The 24,616-nt window shown below is 42.9% G+C and overlaps 1 protein-coding gene across 1 annotated transcript in view; it reads left to right on the top strand.

Moving 5' to 3' along the window:
• Positions 1-18,437, top strand: part of LOC134337286 (uncharacterized) — a 48,057-nt gene extending 29,620 nt beyond the window's left edge. The window contains exons 4-7 of the mRNA XM_063032159.1: positions 3,925-4,072; positions 10,401-10,544; positions 14,013-14,089; positions 17,340-18,437. Of these exons, the coding sequence (XP_062888229.1) occupies positions 3,925-4,072; positions 10,401-10,544; positions 14,013-14,089; positions 17,340-18,008 (1,038 nt within the window). The 3' untranslated portion in view covers positions 18,009-18,437. The remainder of the gene's footprint in view (positions 1-3,924; positions 4,073-10,400; positions 10,545-14,012; positions 14,090-17,339) is intronic.
• The last annotated feature ends 6,179 nt before the right edge of the window (positions 18,438-24,616 follow it).

The raw sequence follows: 24,616 nt of genomic DNA, 5'->3' as shown, positions 1-24,616 counted from the left end.
CTCTATAAGAAGGTTTGTACATTCTTTCTGTGACCGGCTCAGTTTCCTCCAGGTGCTCCAGTTTCCTCCCACAGACCAAAGACGTACCATTTGGAAGGTTATTTAGTGATTGTAAATTGTCCTATGATTAGGCTAAGACTAAATAGGTGGGTTTCTGGGCTCGTTGAACCAGAAGGGCTTGTCCCATGCTGTGTCTCTAAACAAAATATATAGAACCTCCTCTCAACCCCTGCCCCCAACACCAATTCTCAGCAACAACACAGAACACACTGGAAAAAGCATCCCCGGTCGGCTGTGGACTTTGAGCTGCCTGAAGCCAGTTGTGAAGGTGCCCCTTGTGTTATTATGTGTGTACGTGATAAAGAACTGCAGTTCCCAATGGGCAATGCAGGCAGTTCACCCCAGAACCAGAAGTGACGTTGGTGAGCTGGACGCACGTGCTCAGGTCGAGCTGAAGCCGTGAGCAAATCGCACAAGATCGTGTGGAGCTACAGCCATTGCTAGAGTGTCCTGTAAATAAATATGTGTTCTCGTTTTTATTTACACTGTTTGTCTTTATCAAGAACAAACCTAACACCTCTTGGTGTCCCAGTGTCAATGCATCTATGGAAATGAATAAGCAGTTAGCATTTCAGACCCGGCCCAAAATGTCAATTATGTATTCCTCTCCATAGTTGCTGCCTGACCTGCTGAGTTCCTCCAGCACTTTGTGTGTGTTGCTCTATATGCTGCTACCTTTACAGAGGCTTCACCACCACAGACATGGTGTGGAGTTTGGGGATCTGACTTGTGCAGATGTGGGCAGAAAACTGTATATCCAACAAAATTGGTGTAAACCTGTTGCCAGAGAAATCCTAGGTCTGGCTCATGTGAAGAGTCCTGTCCAATTGTGCATCTTGTGAGATCCCACTCAGTACGATCTGCCCTGGGCAAAACTGGAACTGAACTTACAAGTATGTATGAAAGTACTGGCACAATGCAATTCAACTTCCGTGTCCTTGTGATATTGTGTGTTCGCAAGTCCATTGTCATTGAGACTCACGAAATTGCAGATGCCAGAATCTGGAGCAATGAACAATCCACTTGAGGAACACAATGGATCGAGCAACATAGGTAGGAGCAGAATTAAGCCATTCGGCCCATCAGTCTGATCTACTATTCCATCAAGGCTGATTTATTATCCCTCTCAATCCCAAATGTAGAAACAGGAAGATTAGCTTACCCGCCATCAGGAACATATATAGAGAAAGATGTCAGAAAAGTCCCAGTAACATCATAATTGATTCTTTCCACCCTGCTTATGGACTGTTTGTCCCACTCCCGTCAGGAAGGAGGCTACGTAGCATCCATACCAGGTCCACCAGACTCAAAAGCAGTTGCTTTCACCATGCTTCGAGGCTGATCAACACCTCCACCCACTGACCCACCCATTCACACCCCAACCACCACTGCTTTGTCATTTCCTGTCAGTCACCTTATGTACAGACACTCCTGTTCCTGGCATCACTTTATGGGCATACAATCAATCTACATATATAAGCTATCATATGTATTAATATTTATTGTGTTTCTTTTATTATTGTGTTCTTTATCTTATTGTGCTTTTTCTTGTGCTGCTTCAGATCCGGAGTAACAATTATTTTGTTCTCCTTTACACTTGTGTACTGGAAATAACATTAAACAATCTTAAAAATTCAGAATGTAAAACCAGATCATATGGTTCCACTTCTCTATAACAAATTTAATACGTCAGAGGCAACCCTGTCCACCTGTTTTAGAATATAAAACAGTACAGGCCCTTCACCCCACAATATGCCAACCTTTTAACCTACTTCACGATCAATCTAACCCTTTCCTCCCACATAGCCCTCCATTTCTCCATCATCCGTGCGCCAATCTAAGAGCCTTTTAAACGTCTCTAATGTACCTGCCTCCACTACCACCCCAGCAGTGCATTCCAGGCACTTACCAGTGTCTGTGTAAAAAAAACCTACCACTGACATCTCCCCTAAAGCACTAATACTAAACTGCTAATAAACAGTGCCACCCTGGGGAAAAGGCACTGGCTGTCTATATCTCTCATAATTTTATAGGACTCTATCAAGTCACCTCTCATTCTCGTTGTTCTGCTCTCCTGTGTGTGAAGTAGGAAGTACACAATTCAGTTTTAAGCGAAATTCCACTCAGTTGAACATGAGAGTCCAAGCTCCAGCAGCTTCATCGGACAGTGTTTACGTATACAACTGAATCTGAGAGAGAAACAGAAAAGTACCATAAGTACTTCATATAGCAACTTATGATGGTTAAGTCACACATTCATAAGGTATTAGGAATATATGAAGGTAGACTTACATGTAATATCATACATGACATGAGTGAAGAAAGTTTTAAAGTATGCAAGAAGACTAATATCATATAAGCATCCTTTTAATTACTGAGGATAGTCAAACACCATACTGATATTCAAGAATAAACATTTACATAATCATCTTTGGGATTATCATTTCATAGATTCATAAAGCAAAACAGCACAGAAACAGGCCCTTCAGCCCACCTTTTCCATGCTAGCTAGTCTCACATGGCCATGCCTTACCCAAAGCCCTCGACACTGGTCCTCTCTGCAAACTTTACTAGATCGCTTTTCCACGTTGACAATATGCCTGCACAACCACTCTCTGCCCCCTATGGCTCTACAATGTAATGAAATGATTATACTGATGATAGAATTATTGCTCGCAGTAAGAATTCTTAACCCACATTTATTTTGCCTCTTTAAAAAAATTAAAACCTTCTCCTTTATGAAGGATGAGTTGAAAACTAATTCAAGTGGTCCTGAGACTTTTGAATTTTTGCACGGAACAAGCCCTTCTGTCCCTTCGAGACACGCCTCCCAGCAGCCCACTGATTTAACCCTAGCCTTGTCACCAGACACAGCACAATTTCCTGTGCATGTCCTGATGAAGGGTCTCGGCCCAAAACATTGTCTGTTTATTTTGCTCCGTAGGTGCTGCCTGAGTTCCTCCAGTGTATTGCGTGCGTGTTTCCTTTGCGCGCACGCTTTCAGAGATCTCTTAAGTGTTGTAGTTGTACATGGCTCTACCACTTCCCCTGGTAGGTCACTCCACATATCTAACCGGCGGTGTGAAAACCTTGCCCCCTCAGAACCCTTCTAAACTTTCTAAATTGTCTTTTTAAATCAAGATCAATAACCGTAGCCCGGCATTCTGGGATCACTCTTCTGCTCCCTTTCATCAGCTCACCACCCTTTCCAGTGTAACAGCAACACACAACTTTTATTTGTAATAACTTTTAGTAATTCCTGTGTCTTATGGTTATGGTTCACACTGAACAGCAGGTGGTGTGTTTGCTAATTGCCAGCTGCTGGTGGAGGAAGGCCCCTCAACTCGAGTGATTCCTCGCTCTCTGTCTCTCTCTCTCTCTCTCTCTCTCTCTCTTTTTTGATGGAGAGTGAGATCCTGGTGGTCTTTGAAATGGGGGGCCTGGAGAAGTGACGTGAAAGATCAAACCATCGGAACAGTGAGTTGCTGGTCTCCGCTCCCTCCCTGGGAGAGAGAGGGCCTGTCTGAGATACTGAAGAGCTGGTTTGTGGGCTGCAGTTTTGAAGGACCCTGGATCAAGGACTCTTTGCTTGCATGGTTGGGTGGAGGGTTTGGAGCTTCTGCAGGCATGGGTGGAGGGCAGGGGGTCGATCTTTGACTGCTGCTTGTATGCGGGAAGGGGGAGCATCAGGGCTTTGATGTTTCTATCATTCATTCTATGGGGTTTCTTGTTTTGTGGGTGTTAGTGAAGAGTACGAATTTCAGGTTGTATACTGTATACATTCTCTGATATTAAATGAGCCTTTGAAACCTTTGATAAGAAGTTCAGTTGGGGTGGTGTGATTCACTTTTGTGCCTTTTTCAGGACACAGAGAAGGAGAAAGATGAACTACAAATTGAGGAGATAAAGGCAGAAATACCTAAACACTCGAGGGGTAGACAAAAGACACGGCAGAAGCCGAGTCCTGAAGCAACAAAGGAGGAAATATCCAGCAGCAAGAAGACTGAGGAAGGTAATGTTAGAAAGGACTCACAATTAAAGATAGAAGTGAAAAAATATCGAATAAAAATTGTTACGTGTTACAGTAAATTATAAATTGAAATTGCTTGAAACGTGCTGAATTTGTATTAATTTTAACAACTAATATGAGGAGGATCCAATAGGAGACTGGCACAGTGGCGTAGTGGTTAGCACACGCTTTACTGCGCCAACAACCACCAATCGGGATTCAATACCCGCCGCTGCCTGTAAGGAGTTTTAATGTTTTCCCCACGACAATATGGATTTCCTCCCCCATTCCAAGATGTACATGTAACTCTCGGTTCGGCTAGTGGCTCAGTCTAGGGGAAGACAGCGCTCGGCCCAGCCAAACTTAAGAAATCTTGTTTGGATGGATGCTGCGTGATGTGTCCCCTGTTACAAATCAGTACCCCGAAATAACAAACAGTACACAATACGTGATTAAACGATTGAGCTCCATAGTTCTTAATTTGACTATATGGTTAGTAAAGAAACAAAAAGAAAGAGAAGGGCCCATTCTCATGCAACAGTCTAATGCTCAACGTTGGAGCTCACGGTTCAGTCTGCTGGTTCCCCGTCGACCTCCTCCGAGTTCAGCCACCCCTCAGACCCTCACTCCTAGTCCGCTCCATCCAGCAGTCTACCAACTCTCTCCATTCACGTCTTTTCTCCTCATCTCTCCCTGGCAAAAGACCGCAAAATCCCTGTTCCCAGACCCACAAGAAAGAACAACATCCCTCTCATTGGATAGCCCACATTCCTAAGCCCCGTTATCTCTAGCCATAACCCAAACATTGCTGCTACAGAGAAACTATTACATTAGCAGTGAAACCTTACAGCACGTTACATACAGTTTAGTGAGATGTGGGCATTCTATGTTGGCGCCAAAAGCATGGCGACATTTGCCGGCTGTCCCAACATATCCTCAGTATGTGTATGTCACTGACACAAAACGATGCAGTTCACTGTATTTTTTGATGTACATGTGACAAGTAAAGCTAATCTTTATTTTTTTTAAAAAGTAGATCCATATGATTGTTAAACCCATGGGCCTGCTAATCTGTCACAAGTTACCAAGTTTAGGATTTAGTCACCAATTAGACAACTATATTAAAAATTATCCTTGTCAGCTGAGTACAAGTGCCAAAACTTTCAAATGGCACAAACAAATGCAACCGGAACTGAGCAAGCTGGGATTGATGGGCAGGGGTGTACTGGTTTAATGAGTGGGTTCCCAGAAAACAGATTATTGCCAGGTATCATTACAACTCTGGCATATCTTGTCACCAAGTTCCCAACCCCCCTCACTCAATTCCATTTCAGGGTCCTCACACATGGGAATGGCAGCACACAGTTCCATCCTCTAAATGCCAAGAAGACAATGTCAGGTATGAGAGGGAAGGAACATCGTTTAAAAACAAAAGTGGTTGGTTTCTTAAATGGAATTCACTGGGAAATCTCCTCACTGGCGCTTGGGTATTGTGATGCACATGGTAGTGGCGTGTGCTCCTCCAAAGTTGGAGAGGCTGGACTTGATAGAGAAAGGCTAAAGAAATGTTATCTCTCAGCAGGCAAGGAACTGAGGTGAATTGGAATTGGTTTACTAGTGTCACATGTAGCAAGGTACAGTGAAAACATAATCTTGCGTATTGTTCATACAGATCAAATCATTACACAGTGCATTGAGGTCATGGTCATAATTATGATCTATGACTTTGATTGTTCTTGGCAAGTTTGTCCACAAAAGTGGCTTCTGGGCAGTGTCTATACAGATAAGTGACCCCAGCCATTATCGATACTCTTCAGAGATTGTCTGCATGAACACGAGAACCTGTGACATACACCGGTTGCTCATATGACCATCCAGCCCCTGCTCCCAAGGTTTCACATGACTCTGATCAGGGAGGCTAAGCAGGTGCCACACCTTGCCCTAGGCTAATGGAGGTAAGGTGTGCCTGACACCTCCTTTGGTAGAGATGTATCTCCATCCCACCACCTAATGTTGAGGTACAACAACGTAAATCAATGAGAGAGTGCAGAATAAAGTGTAACAGCTGCAGGGAAATTGTCATTTAGATAGATGATAAGGTGCAAGGTCATAAAGAGGTAGATTATGAGGTCAAGAGTCCATCTTATCTTACTAGGGAACTATTCAATAGTGCTATAACAGCAGGCTAGAAGCTGTCCTTGTCCCTGGTGGTACATGCTCTCAAGCTTTTGTATCTTCTGCCCAATGAGAGGGGCGAGAAAGGCAAATGTCTGGGGTGGATGGGATCTTTGATAATGCCGACTGCTTTACTGAGGGATTGAGAAGTATGGACGGAGACCATGGAGGGGAGGCTCGTTTCTGTGATGTGCTGAGCTGCGTCCAAGATTTTTTGAAGTTCCTAGAGGTCACAGGCAGAGAGAACTCGAAAGTGGTGATTATACATCCATCTAGAGCAGGGGTTCCCAATCTGGGGGTCTGTGGACCCCTTGCTGGATGGTTTTGGTCCATGGCATAAAAAAAGTTTGGTGCCCCTGATCTAGAGGTTATTATGCATCCAGACAGAATGTTTTAATAAAATTTGGTGAGGATCCATGGGGAAATTTTTCTTTAGCTTCCTGAGGAAGCAGAGGTGCTGAGTGCTCTGGGTAAGCTTGTCCCCGGAGGACACAAAGCCATGACAGGGCATAGGCAGGGTGAATGCACTTCGCCTATTTTTCCCCAGAGTTGGGGAATCAGGAACTAGATGGCATTGGTGTATTTTACCCTCAAGCAGCAGAACAAGAACACCCACCTTTCTCAGAAACTTAGCTGTGCATAGATTACCTACCACACTTCCTGCAGTGCAACACTGAACAGCCGGCAATAGTTTCTCGTTGGCTTGTCTGCCCTGTTGTGTGCAGCTTTTTGTTGACTCTATGGTGTTTCTTTATATTTACTATGGATACCCACATGAAAATGAATCTCAGGGCTATATATATGGTGACATACACATAACTTGATAATAAACTTACTTTGAACTTTGAACTTTGACATTTTGGAAGGTCATACAAGTCGCAATACAGTGCAACTCCTTCCTTTAGTTTCAGAGGTGAAGACAACAAGCAGCATTGTTGTTTCTTGGGGCAGGTAGAAACGCAGAGAATTCTGACCGGTTTCATCACCACCTGAGGTAGAGGCAACAATGCACAGCCTTCAAGGGGTTGGAGATTCAGCCACTCCATCATGGGCATGAGCCTCCCCACCATCAAGGGCACCTTCACCAGGCGATGTTTCAAGAAGGTGGCATCCATCATTAAGGACCCTCACTGTCCAGGACATGCCCTCTTCTCATTGCTACCATCAGGGAAGAACCACCCATTGTTTTAGAATCAGCTTCTTCCCCTCTGACAACACATTTCTGAACGGACAATGAACCCATGAACACCACCTCACTTTTCCTCTTTGCACTATTTATCTATTTATTATTGTAACATTTGGTTTTTTTGTCTTATACTACACTGTTGCCAGAAAACAACAGGTTTCAGGACATACAGCCTGTCAGTGATAATAAACCTGATTCGGACATGACATCAGATAAAACTGACTCAAAGACTAAATGGCCGCTTCCTGCTGCTGATTTTGTACACTTACCTGCACGTGAGGTTCTGTCGTGTATAACGTGACTCAACAGGAAAGAATGCTGCTGTTAAATTAAGTAATTTAATTAATGATCTTTGATTGAAGCTAAGTGTGAAAGTACAGCTACTATACATTACCTGTTTTTTTTTAAATTAGCGAGTCATAGAGCACCACAACACAGAAACAGGCCCATCTAGTCCATACTGAACTACTATGCTGCCTAGTGCCATCGACTTGCACCCAGACTATAGCTCTCCATCTGTGTTCCTATCCAAACTTCACTTAAGCATTGAAGTTAAACCCACATCCATCCCTTCCACAGTCATTTCGTTCCACATCACACTCTCACCATCCTCTGAGTGAAGAAGTTCCTCAGATTCCCTTCAACATTTCACCTTTCACCCTTAACCCATGACCTCTCGCTCTAGTCTCACCCAACCTGAGGGGTAAGGCCAGCTTGTGTTAACCTTATCTATGCCCCTCATAATTCTGAATACCTCTATCAAATCTCCCTTCAATCTTCTACGTTCTAGGGTATAAAGTCTGAACCTATTCAATCTCTCCCTACAACTCAAGTCCTGGCAACATCCTTGTTCATTTTCTCTGCACTCTTTCAATCTTATTGAAATCTTTCCTGCAGGTAGTTGATCATAGCTGCATACAATTCTCCAAAGTTGGCCTTACCAGTATCTTATACAATTTCAACACTACATTCCAACTCCTGTACTCAGTACTTTGATTTATGAAGGGCAATGTGCCAAAAGCTATCTTTACAATCCTATCTACCTGCAGTGCCAATTGCAAGGAATTATGGATGTGCATTCCCAAATTCCTTCTGTTAAACTGCTCTCCTTGGCAGCGCCCTACCATACCCTGTGTAAGTCCTAGTTAGTCCTCCCAAAGTAAAACACCTCACACTTGTCTGCAATAAATTCCATCCGTCATTTTTATTATCAAATTATTTAAGTTTTGTTGACAAGCCCAACAATTCTGTTGCCTTTTCTATTTTCTGAATATATTATACATAAAAGCATTTCACTTAAGCACTTGTTATAAATTTTGCAGTCAATGGGTGGACAACTACTTCCCTGTCATCTTTTGATGTTTGAATTTTATCTCCTTCAATAAGCAAAGCCTCTGACCTAAATGATAATTGATGAGCTGCACTAACAACCCCTAAAGCAAGTTCAAAATTACAAACTGAACACTCACATGCCACGGTTACGAGCTGAAGTAGAAAACAATCAGACCGGTGATCACATCACAGAGTTTATTTGGCATTAATAAATGGTTGAAATGTCCCTTTTGGCAGTTCTAGCATGATTTGAATTGGTCAGTTATATTCAGTCCTCTAAACACTGCCTGGCCAGAGGCAGAGGAATGAGATTTAAGGATTTAATTGAGTTTCTGTCATTGACAATAGTAGCTAAAAATGTCCTTGCAACACTCAGTAGCAATTCCCATTCCCATTCTGACATCTCAATCCATGGCCTCCCATCGATGAGCCCACTCTCAGAGTGGAGGACTAACACCTCTGGGCAGCCTCCAACCTAATGGCATGAACATCAATTTCTCCAACTTCTGGTAATTCTTCCCCCCCCCCCATCTCTTTTTCTGTTCCCATTCTAGCCCTCTCCCTTTTTTCACTTTCTCCATTCCCCATTCTTGTTCATCTCTCATCCCTTCTCTTCTCCTCACCTGCCTATCACCTCCCTCTGGTTCCCCTCCTCCTTCCCTTTATCCCATAGTCTACTCTCCTCTCCTATCAGATTCTTTCTTCTTCAGCCTTAATCTCTTCCACCTATCACCTGCCAGCTTCTTACTTCATCCTCCATTCCCCCACCCACCCACCTTCCCCCTCACCTGGTCTCACCTATCATCTGCCAGCTTGTTATCTTTCCCCTCTCCTCCCCTTCTTCCCTCTTCCTTTCCAGTCCTGGGATACACAGGTTCAATCCTGACTCTGGGTGATATCTGTAAGAAGTTGGCATATTCTCCTTGTGGATTTTCCCTGGGAGCTCTAATTTCTTCCCACATCACAAAGGCATTGGGGTTATTGGGGTTATTGGACACTGTAAAAGTGAGAGAAGGTGAGTTAATGGGAATTTTGGATGAATAAAATGGAATGAATCTACACTCAGTGGCCACTTTATTAGGTACACCTGCTTGTTAATGTAAATATCTAATCAGCCAATCATGTGGCAGCAACTCAATGCATAAAAGCACGCAGACATGGTCAAGAGGTTCAGTTGTTGTTCAGACCAAACATCAGAAATGGGAAGAAATGTGTTCTATGTGACTTTGACTGTGGTATGATTACAGGATGGTTTGAGTATTTCAGAAACTGCTGATCTCCTGGGATTTTCATGCACAAAAGTCTCTAGAGTTTACAGGGAATGGGGCAAAAAAAAAGCAAAAAGCATCCAGTGAGGGGCAGTTCTGAGGGTGAAAATGCCTTGTTAATGAGAGAGGTCAGAGGAGAATGGCCAGACTGGTTCAAGCTGACAGGAAGGCGACGGTGGAGGAAGGTAATAAAGTGGCCACCGAGGCCAAATAAGTGTTTGACAATGAGGCCGAATTCAGTGGGCAATAGTTCTGCCTCCATGGTGTATAACTATATGACCATCCATGTGAAAGAAAGTAATAAGAAAAAAAGTGGAAAAGTAAAACATTATTGAGTAAATAAAATATTTTTCCATGTTTCCTTTGCCAGTAAAATTGAAAAAAGTGGCTGTTGAAAAAATTCAGGCAAAGTACATTGGTGAGGAGGATCCGTGGTCACAGATCACCTTGAATAGGTGCATCATTGCTGCCGCCGTTATTGTGGTTATCAGCATGGGCGTCCAAATGATTGTCGGTAAGTGTAATCACTGAGTGATACCTTTGGAATTCAAACAAAGTGTTAAGTAATGGATGGAAAGGGAGTTCAGAAATAATCCTCGTCCCGTTACAGGGAGGATGTGGGGTATTTGGAGAGGGTGCAGCAGAGGTTTACCAGGATGCTGCCTGGATTAGAGAATGTGAGCTATAAGGAGAGGTTAGACAAACTTGAGTTGTTTCCTCTGGAGGCTGAGGGGAGATCTGAAAGAAGATTATAAGATTACGAGAGGCAATGGATAGAGGAGACTGTCAGTCTTTTATACTGGATGCATCTCACCCTAACCATAGACTTTTTACTCTCCTCCCATCCAGTAGGCGCTACAGGAGCCTCTGCTCCCACACCAGCAGGCACAGGAAGAGCTTCTTCCCTGAGACTGTGACACTGCTGAACCTCTCATCACAGCGCTAAGCAGTATTGCATCAGTATTGTACTGTCTCAATACTTTTATATTTGTGTGATGTAGCACTTTTCTTATTTTCCAGTTATTTTGTAAATAACACTATTCTTTGCATTTCTGGTCAGATGCTAAATGCATTTCATTGGCTTTGTATCTGTACTCAGCACAATGACAATAAAGTTGAATCTAATCTAATCTAATCTAATATGTCAAGTACTAGAGGTCATGCATTCAGGTGAGAGTGGGGAAGTGCCTAGGAGATGTACAAGGGATCTTTTTACCCAGACAGTGCTGAGTGCCGGGGGGTAGTGATAAAAGCAAAAACAACTGTGTCATTTAAGAGGCGGTTGGATAGACACATAACTACCTATCTAACAGCACGATAGTGTAGCAGGGGTGGCACGATGGTGTAACAGTTCGCGATGGTGTAACACAATTATGGTGCCAGAAACATGTCTGCAAGGAGTTTGCACGTTCACCTCATGACTGTGTGGGTTTCCTCCGGGTGCTCTGGTTTCCTCCCACATTCCAAAGATGTAGCAGTTAGTAGGTTAATTGTTCACGTGGGTGTAATCAGGTGGTGTTTGCCGGAAAAGCTTGTTATCCCACTGTATCTCTAAATAAAAATAAAATAATATGCAAGGAATAGAGGTTTATGTGCAGGCAGAAGAGAATTGTGGTTAGGTTGAGTTGTTCTCCAATCCTGGCAATTTATTTGCAAACATTTCATCAGAGGAGACATCGTCAGCGTGCTATTGATTGCGGCGTGTCTTCTGAATGCTTGGTCTTTACATACTTTTCCATCACCTGATTGGACGTCACTTCAGAAACTCAGTTGTGATGTGGGGGAGGAAACCTCGTCGCTGATTGGCTGGGTGGCAATCGTCCTGCGTTGTGGTCTGGAATTTTGCCCACATTGGCTCATAAATGCTTTTCCATAAACCATTCTGTAAAAAAACATATAGACCTCAATCCTATTTATCAATGCATGAAGTTCACCGCACAGCCAATAGGTGACAAGGTTTCCTCCCTACGTCACAATCGAGTTTCCAAACTGACATCCATCAGCTGATTGAAAAGTATACAATGGCCAAACCGACAGAGGACACAGCACCATCAACACTGCTCTGATGATGTATTCTCCCATGATGATGAAATGTTTACAAATAAATTGCCAAGATCGGAGAATAACTCAACCCAACCATCGACCACCCGAGCTACACATCTTCCAAATTATTTCCAGAAGAGAATTATTTAAATTTGGCATCATGTTCAGTACAGGCATCGTGGGCCCAAGGGCCTGTTCCTGTTCTATGCTCACAGTCATTTCTAATCTATATGAACAGTGAAAAAGGAACTAACTCCTGCACAATCGATGTCCATTGTTACCAAGTATTTTGTTAGATGAAGTGTAGTCGACAATTGGAATGGACTAGATAGTCTCAGGAAGAGAACATCACTGGAAAGAATGACACTTGTCAATTGTTTTTTGCCCACTGGGATCTGCATCAGTTGCACTGGTATGTCTGAAGTTACGTTTAATCTAGACCAGATCATGATGGGGATTATTACCAGATGGGTTTTTACGCCAGACCTTCACATACATCACTGACACTAACATTTCAGTCCGGTTTTATTTAACTCAATTTGGTATTGGAGCTGGTTTATTTTTATCCCACAGAACGTAGAACACTACAGCACAGTACAGGCCCTTCAGCCCATGATGCTGTGACGACATCTTAGCCTGCCCTCACATTAATCTACCCCTTCCCTCCTATCTGGTCCTCCATTTCTCTATCATCCATTAAGAGTTTCTTAAACGTCCCTAATGTATCTGCCTCTGGCATGGCATTCCGTGCACTCACCACTCGCTGTGTAAAAAAATTTAACTCTCACATCCCCTTATACTTTCCTCCAATCACCTTAAAATTAATCCCCCTTGTATTAGCCACTTCTGCCCTGGGATAAAGTTTCTGGCTATCCACACGATCTATGATTCTTATCATCTTGGTGACTCTATCAAGTCTCTGCTCATCCTCCCTCGCTCCAAAGCAAAAAGCCCTGGTTCGTTCAGCCTCTCCTTATAAAGCATGCTGTCTAATCCAGGTCTAATCTCCTCTGCACCCTCTCTAAGGCTTCCACATCCTTCTCATAATGAGGTGACCAGAACTGAACACAGTACTCCATGTGGTCTAACCGGGGTTTTATGGAGCTGCAACATTACTTCACGGCTCTTGCACTCAGTCCTCTGACTAATGAAGGCCAACACATCACGCGCCTTCTTAACCACCTTATCAACTTGCACAGCCACTTTGAGGGATCAGTGGACGTGGACGCCAAGATCCCTCTGTTCCTCCACACTGCCAAGAATCCTGACATTAACCTTGTATTTTGCCTTCAAGTTCGACCTTCACAGTTTTCTGGGTTGAACTCCATCTGCCACTTCTCAGCCCAGCTCTGTATACTATGACTGTCCTATTGTAACCTATATATACTATACTATCCACAACACCCCAACCTTTGTGTCATCTGCACACTTACTCATCTACCCTTCCACTTCCTCATCCAAATCATTTATAAACATCGCATGTGTGAACAGAACTTGACACAACTAGATGGTGTCTACAGTTTTTGCCTCATGTAGAAACATAGAAAACATACAGCACAATACAGGCCCTTCGGCCCACAAAGCTGTGCCGAACATGTCCCTACCATTAGAACTGCTAGGCTTTAACCATAGCCCTCTATTTTTCTAGGCTCCATGTAACCATCCAGGAGTCTCTTAAAAGACCCTATCACTTCCACCTCCATCATTGCCACCGGCAGCCCATTCCACGCACTCACCACTCTCTGCGTAAAAAACTTACCCCTGACATCTCCTCTGTACCTACTTCCAAGCACCTTAAAACTATGTCCTCTTGTGCTAGCCATTTCAGCCCCGGGGAAAAGCCTCTATTACTTTAAGCATACCTTAAGTATGTAAGGTATTTATATCCACGTTTTCAAAAAGGCATCAGCTTCACCTAATGTAGGTGATCTGTTTGCAGGTATTTTTGACGTAGATGAAGCTTCAATATTGGTGTACACTGACAACAGCTTCCTTGATGATGAAGAATTAAAATTGGTAAGAATAACTCTACAATTTTACTAAGAAAGTAAAAGTTTATGTCTTAAGTTTTAAAAACTCATTTGCAGATATCAGCCATGAACTGTAAGATATTAATTAATTATGGTCATATTGTCGTAGAACACTACAGCACAGAAAAGGGTTTTTCAGCCTACCTAGTTCATGCTGAAATATTATGCTGCTTAGTCCCATCGAACTGCACCAGATCATAGCCCTCCATACCTCCGCCATACACATGCCTGTCCAAATTTCTCTTAACTACTGTAATCGAGACTGTATCCACCACTTCAGCTACCAGCTCATTCCACCCACACACCACCTTCTGAGTGAAAAGGTCATAATGTATTGGCATACTCCGCAAGCTGATTTCTTGCAGAAAATCCTCAACGTGTGATAAATAACAATTTTGTTTAAATGTGAATTCTTAGTAAATACCCCTGAATCTATAACAGACACAGTCTGGATGAGCCGAGGAGCCTATTTCAGTGCTGTACTGCTCTGTGATTCTCAAAAACAATTCACGCAATCAGGCTACTAATTAGAATTGAATTTTATTTCAGCACTTTTGATACCTTTCAGAATATTCATTAATTGATTAAGTAAGGCACAGGAGACTCAGGACTCACACCACCAGATTCAGGAACAGTTATTACCCCTCAGCTATCAGGCTGTTGAACCAAAGGAGGTAACTTCACTTGCCCCACCATTGAACTGTTCCTACGACCTACGGACTCACTTTCTGCATCTCATGTTCTTGCTATTTCAAAGTTCAAAGCTCAAAGTATATTTATTATCAAAATATGTATACATTATACAACCCTGAGATTCATCTTCTTTTATTGCTTATTTTTTATTTTTTCCTCTTTTATATTTGGACTGTTGGTTATCTTTTGCACATTGATTGTTTGTTCGTCCTGTTGGGTGGCGTCTTTCATTGGTTCTATTATGATTATTGGATTTACTGAGTATACCCATAGGAAAATGAATCTCAGGGTTGTATATGGTGACATATATGTACTTTGATGCTAAATTTACATTGAACTTTGAACATTGATTATGGTTTCATCAAACCATTAACACATTACTTAAATAGAACATACAGACTGCTGATTCATATTTCTGGACAAAGTGTGTCACACAACAGGTTAGCATGCAACAGTTCAAGAATCATTTCACAACCGCCTTTCCACCTGCTCAAAGGCAAATAAGTACTGGCTTCATCTGTGAAACCCCTCGAATGTATAAAACAAACATACAATTCCACCTAGCATATAACATTCATTTTTTAGAAGAATGAGGGAGGATCTCATTGAAATCTACTGAATATTGAAAGGCCTTATTCGAATATTGAATATTGGATGTGGAGAGGAGTCTAGGACCAGAGGGCACAGCCTCAGAATAGAGGGACATCCATTTAAAACAGAGATAAGGATGAATTTCTTTAGACTGAGGGTGGAAAATCTGTTGAATTCATTGCCACAGAAAGCTGTGGAGGCCAAGTCATTGGGTATACAGTATTTAAAGTGGAGCTTGATAGCTCCTACATCTAGTTTAACATCTGTAGTTGGGAAAATGCTTGAAGGTATCATTAAAGAAGAAATAGCGAGGCAACTGGAAAGAAATGGATCCATCAGGCAGACGCAGCATGGGTTCAACAAAGGCAGGTCCTGTTTGACAAACTTACTGGAGTTCTTTGAGGATATAACCATCACAGTGGATAGAGGGGAATAGATGGACATTATTTACTTGGATTTCCAGAAGGCGTTTGATAAAGTGCCACATAAAAGATTTATCTATGCATAAGGATGCATAGAGTTGGGGGTAAAGTATTAGCATGGATAGAGAATTGGTTAACTAATGGAAAGCAGAGAGTTGGGATACATGGGTGTTACTCTGGTTGACAGTCAGTGGAGAGCGATGTGCCATAGGGTCGGTGCTGGGCCCACAACTGTTCCTGATATACATTAATGATCTGGAAGAGGGAACCGAGTGTAGTGTATCTAACTTTGTTGATGACACTAAATTGAATGGAAAAGCAAATTGTGCAGTAAATGTGGAGAGTCTGCAGAGAGATATAGATAGGTTAACTGAGTGGGCAAGGGTTAGCAGATGGAATACAATGTTGGTAAATGCAAGGTATTCCACTTTGGAAGGAAAAATGAAACTGCAGATTATTATTTAAATGGTAAAAAAGTTGCAGCGTGCTGCTGTGCAGAGGGACTTGGGAGTGCTTGTGCATGAATCACAAAAGGCTGGTTTGTAGGTGCAGCAGGCTATCAAGAAGGCAAGTGGAATATTGGCCTTCATTGCTAGAGAGATTGAATTTTAGAGCAGGGAGGTTATGCTGTGACTGTACAGGGTACAGGTGAGGCCGCACCTGCAGTACTGTGTGCAGTTCTGGTCTCCTTACCTGAGGAAGGATACACTGGCTTTGGAGGTGGTGCAGAGGAGGTTCACCAGGTTGATTCCAGTGATGAGGGATTTAGACTATGAGGAGAGATTGAGTCATCTGGGACTGTACTCACTGGAATTCAGAGGAATGAGAGGAGATCTTATAGAAACATATAAAATTATGAAAGGGATAGATAAGATAGAGGCAGGAAAGTTGTTTCCACTGGTAGGTGAGACTAGAACTAAGGGACATAGCATCAAGATTCGGGGAAGTAGATTTAGGATGGAGATGAGGAGGAACTGCTTTTCCCAGAGAATGGTGAATCTGTGGAATTCTTTGCCCAATGAAGCAGGAGGCTACCTCAGTAAATATATTTAAGACAAGGTTGGATAGATTTTTGCATAGTAGGGGAATTAAGGGCTATGGGGAAAAGGCAGGTAGGTGGAGATGAGTCCATGGCCAGATCAGCCATGATCTTATAAAATGGCAGAGCAGGCTCGACGGGCCAGATGGCTGACTCCTGCTCCTATTTCTTATGTTATGTTCTTGATTAGTCAGGGCATCAAAGATTGTGCAGAGAAGGCAGGAGGATGTGGTTGAGAGGGATAATAAATCAGCCACGATAGAACGGCGGAGCAGTCGATGGGTCGAATGGCCTAATTCTGCTCCTGTGTCTTATGGTCTTTTGGCCTTATTTCCTTCACGTTAAATTTCTGGTTCTGAAATCAAATAAGATGATTCTGTAAATTCAGTTGCATAGTGGTGATTATTTTCCTTCTACATTCTGCATCTTGCTTAAGGTAATTAAAGGCGAAATATGTCAGGTAGCTATGACCATGTTTTTATTTTCATTAGGCAGAAAGGACTGCACTCAAGGATCAGGGACTGGCTGCAGACACTGAAGAATCTGTGAGTGAACTCAGGGAGATGCCTCCTCAGACCCCCGGCAGGCCTGAGCTGAAAAAGGCACACGGCACCCTGAAGGGAAAGGCGGGAGGCTGCAGAACTGAGGTGGACAATAAAAAGCAGATCTCTCCACACGCTAAAGAGATCAGAAGTGTTAAAAGCGGTTATAAGCCAAGAGAAAAGGACTCAGAAACCAGGTACAGTAAGGACAGGAAAGATCATAAGATTGAGGTTGAAAAGAAGGACGATAAGCACTTCAAGAAGGAAGACAAACACAAGGCCCACCTTGAGCAGCACTTCAAAGACAGAGACGTCAAGAAGCTTTCCAAGGGCAAAGAGGGATGCGATAAAGGGAGTAAGCTTAATCAGCACCATTTTCCAAGACGACACGAGAAAAATGTTAAACAAAAAACATCTAGCAAACATCAAGGCCATTATGTAGACTTTGAAAAGCACAGGTACTTCTTCAAGCAGAATGGCAACAAAAAGCACGATTACAGAATTCATAAAGAGTATAATAAGTACCGGGTTGGCAAGCATGGTAAACATTATGGAATTGAAAAACTTTTTAAGAAGAGTGGCATGGGAAAACATTTTGGTAAAAATAAAATAAAGTAGAAAGCATGAATAGTTCAGTTCAAGGCCAAGCTATATACAATCATTTTGTGTCTAGAAATATTCCCTTCATAGAGTAAAAATTCTAAGCAGAAATGCTAAGTTATATTAGTGAAGTGTAACATTTTTAAGTGAAATACATTGCTGCTGCACCAAATAACACTCTCCTTGTAAAGAATAATGCTGGATTGTGAAGTTAAATTGTTTTTAATAAAATGCAGTCTCAAAGGTGTTTTAGTCATTTCGAAATGGAGCCGTTCGGGGATTAGAAACTGCAACTAATCTCCACTTTGGAACAAGCACTGAAGAAGGGTGGGAAACAAACGGTTTAAAGTCCTGTAGGCAAAACTACATCTATAGTATCATAAATTATACTACGGGTATGTGTTTTTGTGCTCTCATATTTTAATAGCGGATTAAACAAAGTATATATTCTGAGTAATGCCCCATTTCTCTTCCTTTTAGTTCACTTCTCTCATAGAATATAAGATTACAGGGTAACATTGTATTGTAGTATTGGACGGCCAATGGGTAAGAATAACTAGATGCTGCATGGTTCTGATAAGTGCACACTTACATCGCAAGGAGAGATGCAGGCAATAAATATGTGAATGATTTTATTTAGAGATACAGTGTGGAATAAGCTCTTCAGGCCCAACAAGCCCACCAGCCCACCTATTTAACCCTAGCCTAATTACAGGACAACTTACAATGACCTATTGTCCTGCTAACTGGTGTGTGGTTAGAAGGTGGGAGGAAACCCACACAGTTCAAGCGGAGGAACATACAAACTCCTTACAGACGGCGTCAGAATTGAACTTCAAACTCCGAGCTCCAGTAGTTTTGTACTAACCAGTACACTACCGTGCTAAGTAGTCCACTTCCATTGGAGACTGCTGCACCGAGTGTGGAGGCGTGTAGGAGCAGGAGTGCAACCTCTCGAGCTGAGAATGATGTTCTTCAAAAGGGTTGTCTATTGGTGCCTCCTCAGGTGCCTGTAGAGGCCGATCCACAATCCAGATACTCTGGGGCAGTGTGGACAAGACTAAGTGGTGGCTGTGGTCAATGGCTGAATCTTCTGCTTGTCCAGTGTCTCCTTTCACAGCTGCCGCTTGTTCTCTGCGGTACAGCAGAGGTCACTCTCAAGTAGCGAAGCTCCCTCTTGAATACATTTCCTCCAGATTTAGTATCTATCGAGCGCAATGTCTTCCCAGGATTTTAGATGTAATATGGAATTTCTTCAGGCTGATTTTGGTGGTATCTTTGAAGCGTTTCCTTTGCCCACCAGGGACTCACTGACCTTCCTTCATCTTTATCAGGTGCTTCCTGCACCTGATAAGTGGCCACTGAGTGTACGTTCACAGTCCTCTGTTGCTGTGGCCAACTCGGTTCAAGGTGTGATGTGCTGTGTGTTTAGAGATGCTCTTCTGCACACCGCTGTTGTAGCACATTTGAGTTACAGTCAGCGTGAATCAGTCTGGCCATATTCCTCTGACTTCTGTCGTGAACAACGAACTGATGCTCAGTAGATGTCTTCTGTTTCTCGTGCGATTCTCTGTAAACTCTAGAGACTGTTGTGAATAAAAGTCCCAGGAGATCAGCAGTTTCTCAGATATTCAAACTGCCCCGTCTGACACCAACAATCATTCCACAGTCAAACCCATTTTGATTACATTTCCTCCCCATTCTGATGTTTGGTTTGAACAACAACTGAACTTCGTGACCATGTCTGCATATTTTTATGCACTGAGTTGCTGCCACATGATTGGCTGATTAGATATTTGCACTAATGATCAGGTGTACAGCTGTACCTAATAAAGTGGCCACTGAGCGTACACGGGAATCAAGGCGTTCACTTCGGCAATGGTGACCGTGAACGTGAACAAGCTGGATTGTTTTAAAAATGTATATGGTTCAGCAAAATTCTCCGAGGGAAGGGAAGGGAAGTTCCCACCCTTACTGGGTCCACCCCGTCATTATGTGTAGCACACAGTCCTGTATTTGTCCATGTGGAGTGGAGAGCGAGATTGTAAATCTGGCACTAGCAGAGGATGTTGGAGATCATGATAGTGGAGCGCCACGGTAGGGGTGAGGGAAAGGTGGCAGAGAAGGAGTGGAAGGTGGGGTGGTGGCGAGGTGCAGAGACACGCAGCCCCGAGACACAGGGCAAGGTCATTTGATTCCAAACAATTGGTTTATTGATCATTACAGAATATCTCTCTGATGCTTCCCACTCCCTCCCCTCTCCCTTCCCCTTTTCCCAACCATGATTCCCCTCTCCCTGCCCCCTTCCCACTCTTAGTCCACAACAGAGACCCATATCAAAATCAGGTTTATCATCACTCACATGTGTCACGAAATTTGTTTTTTTTTGCAGCACATAAAATTTCTACAGTACTATGCAAAAGTCTTAGGCACCCTAGCTACAGTATATATATATATATATGTCTCTAAGACTTCTGCACAGCATTGTAAATGCAGCTGAAATGTCACTGTCGTCCACACATCCCAGAAACAGATAAAAAAAAGTTATCACTTTGTGCTCTTGAAGGATTATATAATGTCATTTCTCTTTTCATTGCTTTCTGTAGGTTCAGTATGAGACAGAAATTACTGACTGGGAAAAACTGCACTCCAAAACAACATCCTGAAACACCTCTAAAGCAGAGGTTGATAGGTTCTTGATTAGTCAAGGTGTTAAAGGTAACAGGGAGACGGCACGAGAATGGAGTTGAGAGGTATAATAAATCAGTCATGATGGAATGACTGGGCTGAATGGCCTAATTCTGCTCCTATGTCTTACAGTTTTATTCAAAAACAAAGATATTTATTGGAAGCATCATCATCATCATCATCTTCATCATCATCATCATCACCATCACCACACCATCACCATCACCACATCATCATCATCATCATCATCATCATCATCACATCATCATCATCATCACCACCATCATCATCATCATTATCAACGACATCATCATCATGTGCTGTGTCATATGACATGGGCGATCATGGTCTTTCACCATGATTGTTCTTGGCAAATTTTTCTACAGAAGTGGTTTGCCGTTGCCTTCTTCTAGCCAGTGTCTTTACAAGACAAGTGATCCCAGTCATTATCAATATTCTTCAGAGATTGTCTGCTTAGCATCAGTGGTCGCATAACCAGGACTTGTGATATGCACTAGTCGCTCATACGACCATCCACCACCTGTTCCCGTGGCTCCACATGACCCTGATCGGGGAGGGGAGCAAAGCAGGTCCCTTGCCCTGCAGACTAGCAGAGGGAAGGAGCACCTTACTCCTCTTTTGGTAGAGATGCATCTCCACCCTGCCACCTGATGGGTTGCATTACATGAGAAGGATCACAACTGTGCCACAGAGAATGAGTAGCAGCTGTGAAAGGAGAGACTGAACACCCCGCCATGCTTTATGTTTAAAAAAGGCAAAACAAAAAAGAAGGAAAAAGATAGACCTATAAAATGGTGACAAGAGCAAGGAAGAAGAGAGAATTATGATGCTGAGTAAGCTCTCCCGAAAAATCTTAAATGCCCTTCAGAGAGAATAAGTAAGAAGATACCAAGTTTGTGGGTCATGACATTTGCCAACAAAGACTTTACTTAACATCATTGGTGTATATCATGTGCCCTCTCAGCTGCACCTGACCCACAAGGTATTTTGTCCCAGTTTCCCTTGGAATCACCATTTGGTTATGTGATAAGAGGTCTCATTGGCCAATCTGACCTCTTCTCCTAAGACACCAAGTCTTTCCAAACAGCAACAGATCTTTCATGAAATACAAGAGAAGAACATAGATTGCAATTCAGTGTGGAGTTTGAGATCATCGACCCAGGATATTAAGGAACTGCAATAAGACTGTATCAGTACAGCAACACATGAGAAGATGGTGGAACTCAACAGGTCTGGCAGCACGGTCAGTGTTCCCTACATCAGAACTCAGCAATGGACATCAGCAATCTGGACTCTGGGGTCCAAATGAGAGGTCTCAAACCAAATTGTCAACTGTTCATTTCCCTCCTTTTGGGTACCACAGAAGTGTAGCGGTTAGCACAACGCCATTACAACTCGGGCCGTTCTGGGGTTTAGAGTTCTGAGTTTAGAGCGCCGGCTGTAAGGAGTTTGTACGTTCTCCCCATGAATCACATGGGTTTTCTCCGGGCACTCTGGTTTCCTCCCACAGACCAAAGAAATACAGATTAGTAGGTCAATTGGTCATTGCAAATTGTCCTGTGATTAGGCAAGGGTTAAATTGGCGGGTTGCTGGGCAGTACAGTTCATCGGGCTGGAAGGGCCTGTTCTATGTTCTTCCTCTAAATAAATAAATCATAAATAAATACATAAATAAATGGTCCTGACCCATTGAGTATTTTTGTGTGTTGCTCCAGATTCCCAAAATCTGCAGAATCTCTTATGGGCCTGAAGCACGAAATATGCTTCTCTTTCCACAGATCCTCCTCAGTTATTGCCAACTTTTTCTCATTAATATCTGACTCCGAACATCTGCAGAGTTCAGCTTTTGGAAACAGGGCAGGGCAGATCAGCACACTCTTTGTTGAAACATTTCCAGAGTTCCACAGGTGGGAACTTGGGAGCACAAAATCCAGCTCACTTGCCAAGATAATATTCGGGTGTTGTTTATGTCTCAGTGACATTGGCTGGAACTTCAGAAATAGATCAGTGAGTGGGAGACAAGTCAAAGAATGATTAATAAAAGTCAAAAAGTCAAAAGTCGAGTTTATTGTCTTGTGCACAAGTATGTGTACACACAGGTGCAATGAAAAAATTACTTGCAGCAGCATCACAGGCTCAGAGCGTCAAAGGCAAGAAGAAAACAAACATAAGTTATACATATTTTTACAAGAAAGGACACAATTAGGACAAAAAAAAGCAAAGTCAATTTTAGTGCAAAATTATCAAAGTTCAAAGTAAATTTACTATTAAAATACACACATGTCACCATATATAACCCTGGGGATCATTTTCCTGTGGGCATCCACAGTAGAATCAATGAACGACTGCACCCGACAGGACAAACAACCAGTGTGCAAAAGACCACAAACTATTCAAATACAAAAGAAAATAATAATAATAAATAAGGAATAAATGAAGCGTTCTTGAAAGTGAGTCCATAGGCTGTAGGAACATTCAGTGATGGGGCAAGTGAAGTTAACCACTTTGGTTCAGGAGTCTGATGGTTATGGGGTAATTACTTCTCCTGAACCTGGTCCTGAGGCTCCTGTACCTTCTTCCTGATGGCAGCAGTGAGGAGAGAGGATCCCCCGGGTTGTAGGGGTCTTTGACGATGGAGGCTACTTTCCTGCGACAATGCTCCGTGTAGATGTGTTCAATGATGGGAAGGGTAGAAGGGGTCATAGAGTTACTAAATTGTAGTGATTAGGGCTGTGCTGGTTGATCTTGAACATGGTAGTGTAGGACTTCATGCTTCTGCACCTCCTGCCTGACAGTAGCTATGAGAAGATGGCTTAGCCTGGACAGTGGGGGTCTTTGATGATGGATGTGGCCTTCTTGAGAAACATAGAAACATAGAAACATAGAAAATAGGTGCAGGAGTAGGCCATTCAGCCCTTCGAACCAGCACCGCCATTTATTATGATCATGGCTGATCCTCCAACTCAGAACCCTGCACCAGCCTTCCCTCCATACCCCCTGACCCCCGTAGCCACAAGGGCCATATCTAACTCCCTCTTAAATATAGCCAATGAACCGGCCTCAACTGGAAAGGACCTCCTATGGATACTACTGATGGCGGGGAGGGATGTGATCATGATGTATTTTAAAACAAGATTGTAGAAATACATATTTTCTCTAACCTTTATCCAACTTTCCCAAGAATAGACAATGGCTTTGCAGATGTTGGTGGATTGAACAGAACTTTGTTTTTCTGCTATTCTGGCTTCTGGGACAGACTGTAGAGGCAATTATGGAAATTGGTGGGGAAGTGGGTGGTGGTTGCAACACCCCCAGGCAAAAATGATCCTCCCATTTCACCATGGTAGTGTCTGCAGAAATGCCAACAATGTGTGTTTCCAGGGAAAAGTCAGGAATGAAGTTTCAATATGTTCATTAGGGATGGAGCTCTATCAGTTTCCAAAAGTATGCCATAATCTTCCATGTAAAAAATAGGAGTTCAAAGTTCAAGGTAAAGTTATTATCAACGTACATAATGTCACCGTATACTCATAGATTCATTTTCTTGCAGGCATTCACAGTAAATGCAAGAAACACAACAGAATCAATGAAAGACCGCACCTAACCGGACAGACAAACAACCAATGTGCAAGAGACAACAAGCCATGACAGCATAGCGGTTAGTGCGATGATATCACAACTAGGGGCGTTCCAGAGTTCAGAGTTCAATTCCAGCGCCGTTCTGTAAGGAATCTCTGTACGCCCTCCCCTTGGAATGTGTGGGTTTTTCCCGGGTGCTCCGGTTTCCTCCCACAGTCCAAAGAAGTACCAGGCAGGTTAATTGGTCATTATAAATTGTCCCGTGGCTATGTGAGGGTTAAATCAGGTTTGTTGGGGTTTTCTAGGGGCAGTATGGCTCGAAGGGTCCGGAGGCCCCA

The sequence above is a fragment of the Mobula hypostoma genome, chromosome 24 (genome assembly GCF_963921235.1).
Source record: "Mobula hypostoma chromosome 24, sMobHyp1.1, whole genome shotgun sequence".
NCBI lineage: Eukaryota > Metazoa > Chordata > Chondrichthyes > Myliobatiformes > Myliobatidae > Mobula > Mobula hypostoma.
Note: the sequence above shows the minus strand (reverse complement) of the source record. Positions and strands in the feature narration are given on the sequence as shown.